The 2,026-nt window shown below is 34.0% G+C and overlaps 1 protein-coding gene across 1 annotated transcript in view; it reads right to left on the reverse strand.

Annotated features, from left to right (window-relative positions):
* Nucleotides 1-1,424: 1,424 nt before the first annotated feature.
* Nucleotides 1,425-2,026, reverse strand: part of LOC21385557 (G-type lectin S-receptor-like serine/threonine-protein kinase B120) — a 3,744-nt gene continuing 3,142 nt past the window's right edge. Inside the window, exon 7 of the mRNA XM_024166270.1 lies at nucleotides 1,425-1,738. Coding sequence (XP_024022038.1) covers nucleotides 1,430-1,738 — 309 coding nt within the window. The 3' untranslated portion in view covers nucleotides 1,425-1,429. The remainder of the gene's footprint in view (nucleotides 1,739-2,026) is intronic.

Genomic DNA, 2,026 nt, shown 5'->3' on the forward strand with positions numbered 1-2,026 from the left:
TATGAACAATAAAAAATGACAATCACTTACGCGCATGTTATTATTCATATTAAAAATAATGTCATGACAAATTAAGATATACATGACAATTATTTATTATCATATGCTTAAAAATCACTTTTAATTTCCAAATCTTAATTGCTACGAGTCAATAACACTAATCGTTTAGTCGGTCACGGTGCGGGAAGTCTCCCAACAAAATGTTGCTGGTCCGCAGAAAAAGTCTTGTTTCCAAACGGTATTCATTTTGTAGATGTAAAATCAATGTACTATATATTCGTCCGACCAAAACAAAAGCCAAATATGTCGTATTAACAACAACAACGTACATGACCAACACCTAACATTTATCAGTATTAACCTCTGGCCTAACTTTATTGGGAGTCTTGGCCTCGTTCGTTTCGCTGATTCGAGTTTAGAATTTGAGTTTTGCTACAGTAAAAAGCTCTCACAAACAATCACATCTAACTTTTTTGCTACAGTAAAAGACTCTCACATATAATCACATCTCAACTCAAATTCTAAACTCGAATCATCGAAACGAACGAGGCTTAATGTAATAATTTCTCATAATAATATTAGTATAGTAAGAAAAAGTAAATAAACAACAAGAATAATTATAGCATTTTAATAATGTTAGTTGGTAGGGTGCATTTCTGATGGAGACTGAAGAATGCTATTTTATTTTATCCATAGAAATTATGTTTTAATTATTGGATAATTTTTTTTCAACGGTCTATTCTGTAATAGGAACATATTTCTATCCTGCATTGTAAATTTTTAATGAGAATATGTATAAAATTAATCTAATGATTAAAAATAATAATTTTTATTAGCTTTCTGTGCCATAAAAATTCTAATTTTATAAGACAAAAGGTTATAGGAGGTAATTCCAAAAGAAAAAAAAAATTATAGAAGAGGTTAGAGTCCCCAAATAACCCTGGTGATTTTGTAGAGCCCACCAATACCACGAAAGCAATCGGACCAATGCGTTATTGCCAACTGGAAAGTTGATGAGGCTCATACTCAAATAGTGGGGCCTCGGGTCCCACTTCAGTGGTCCATCTGCCTTTGAGGTGCCAGTGTGAACTCGTAAATATATTAGTCATAGTTTATATAATTACACCAGCAATAAAAACGCAGTTCAGTTTACTACGTTAGGGAATGCTTTTACTCTGGTCGTTGAAATCCAAGAAAGAAATATGCAATAATTCTAACATGACTTTATTTATTTCTATCAAATTCCATGACGTATAGGAAAAGGTGCACAAAGAAAGTTGCAACTTGCAATTTGAAAACGGCCTTCTAACCAACTTCCATTGTATTCTCAGCCAAAAGAAACAAAAAATAAATAAATAAATAACTAGTTAACTTACAAGTTACAACCAAACAAAAGAAGGAAAAAAAAGGGTTTTTGTGTGTGAACTTGCTAGCGAGGTCCTACAACTGAAATTGTCACATCATTCACAGAACAACATTCTTGTGTATTCTGAGCTGGGCTTCGTCTAATTGTAGTTGTGCTCCTTAAGAAACCGGGCTCCTTCGGATAAGGTAAGGCGGGACTAGAATTGCTTAGCATCAACACAACTTGAGACATGTTTGGTCTATCAGCTGCAACTTCTTGGACACAAAGTAGGGCTATGTGAACATATCTCAGTATCAAGTGCATGGCTGATGCATCTTCTAGTAATGGATCCATCAAGTCCAACCCTCTGTCAGTTGTCCATAACTCCCACGCCTTAAAATTCCGAGCAAAACGAAAAACTTGATTATGGTTTATGTCACATCTTGAATGTTAGGAATTAAAAGCCCTAGGTTCGACCATTAATGATCAATAAGAAAAGCGATAAGACAAATAAGAAATGAACGTAGCACACAAGAGTATAATGGTGCATTCTCAACGTGAGAGTTACATCCACTTATCGCTACAAAATATTAATAAAATAGTCAGAGAAAGAAGTACAAGACACAATACACTCTCAAAATCTCTCTTAGTCTTTTCGTTTTGTTATACAGATAACCGCTC

The sequence above is a fragment of the Morus notabilis genome, unplaced genomic scaffold, assembly GCF_000414095.1.
Source record: "Morus notabilis unplaced genomic scaffold, ASM41409v2 Scaffold500, whole genome shotgun sequence".
NCBI classification, from domain to species: Eukaryota; Viridiplantae; Streptophyta; class Magnoliopsida; order Rosales; family Moraceae; genus Morus; species Morus notabilis.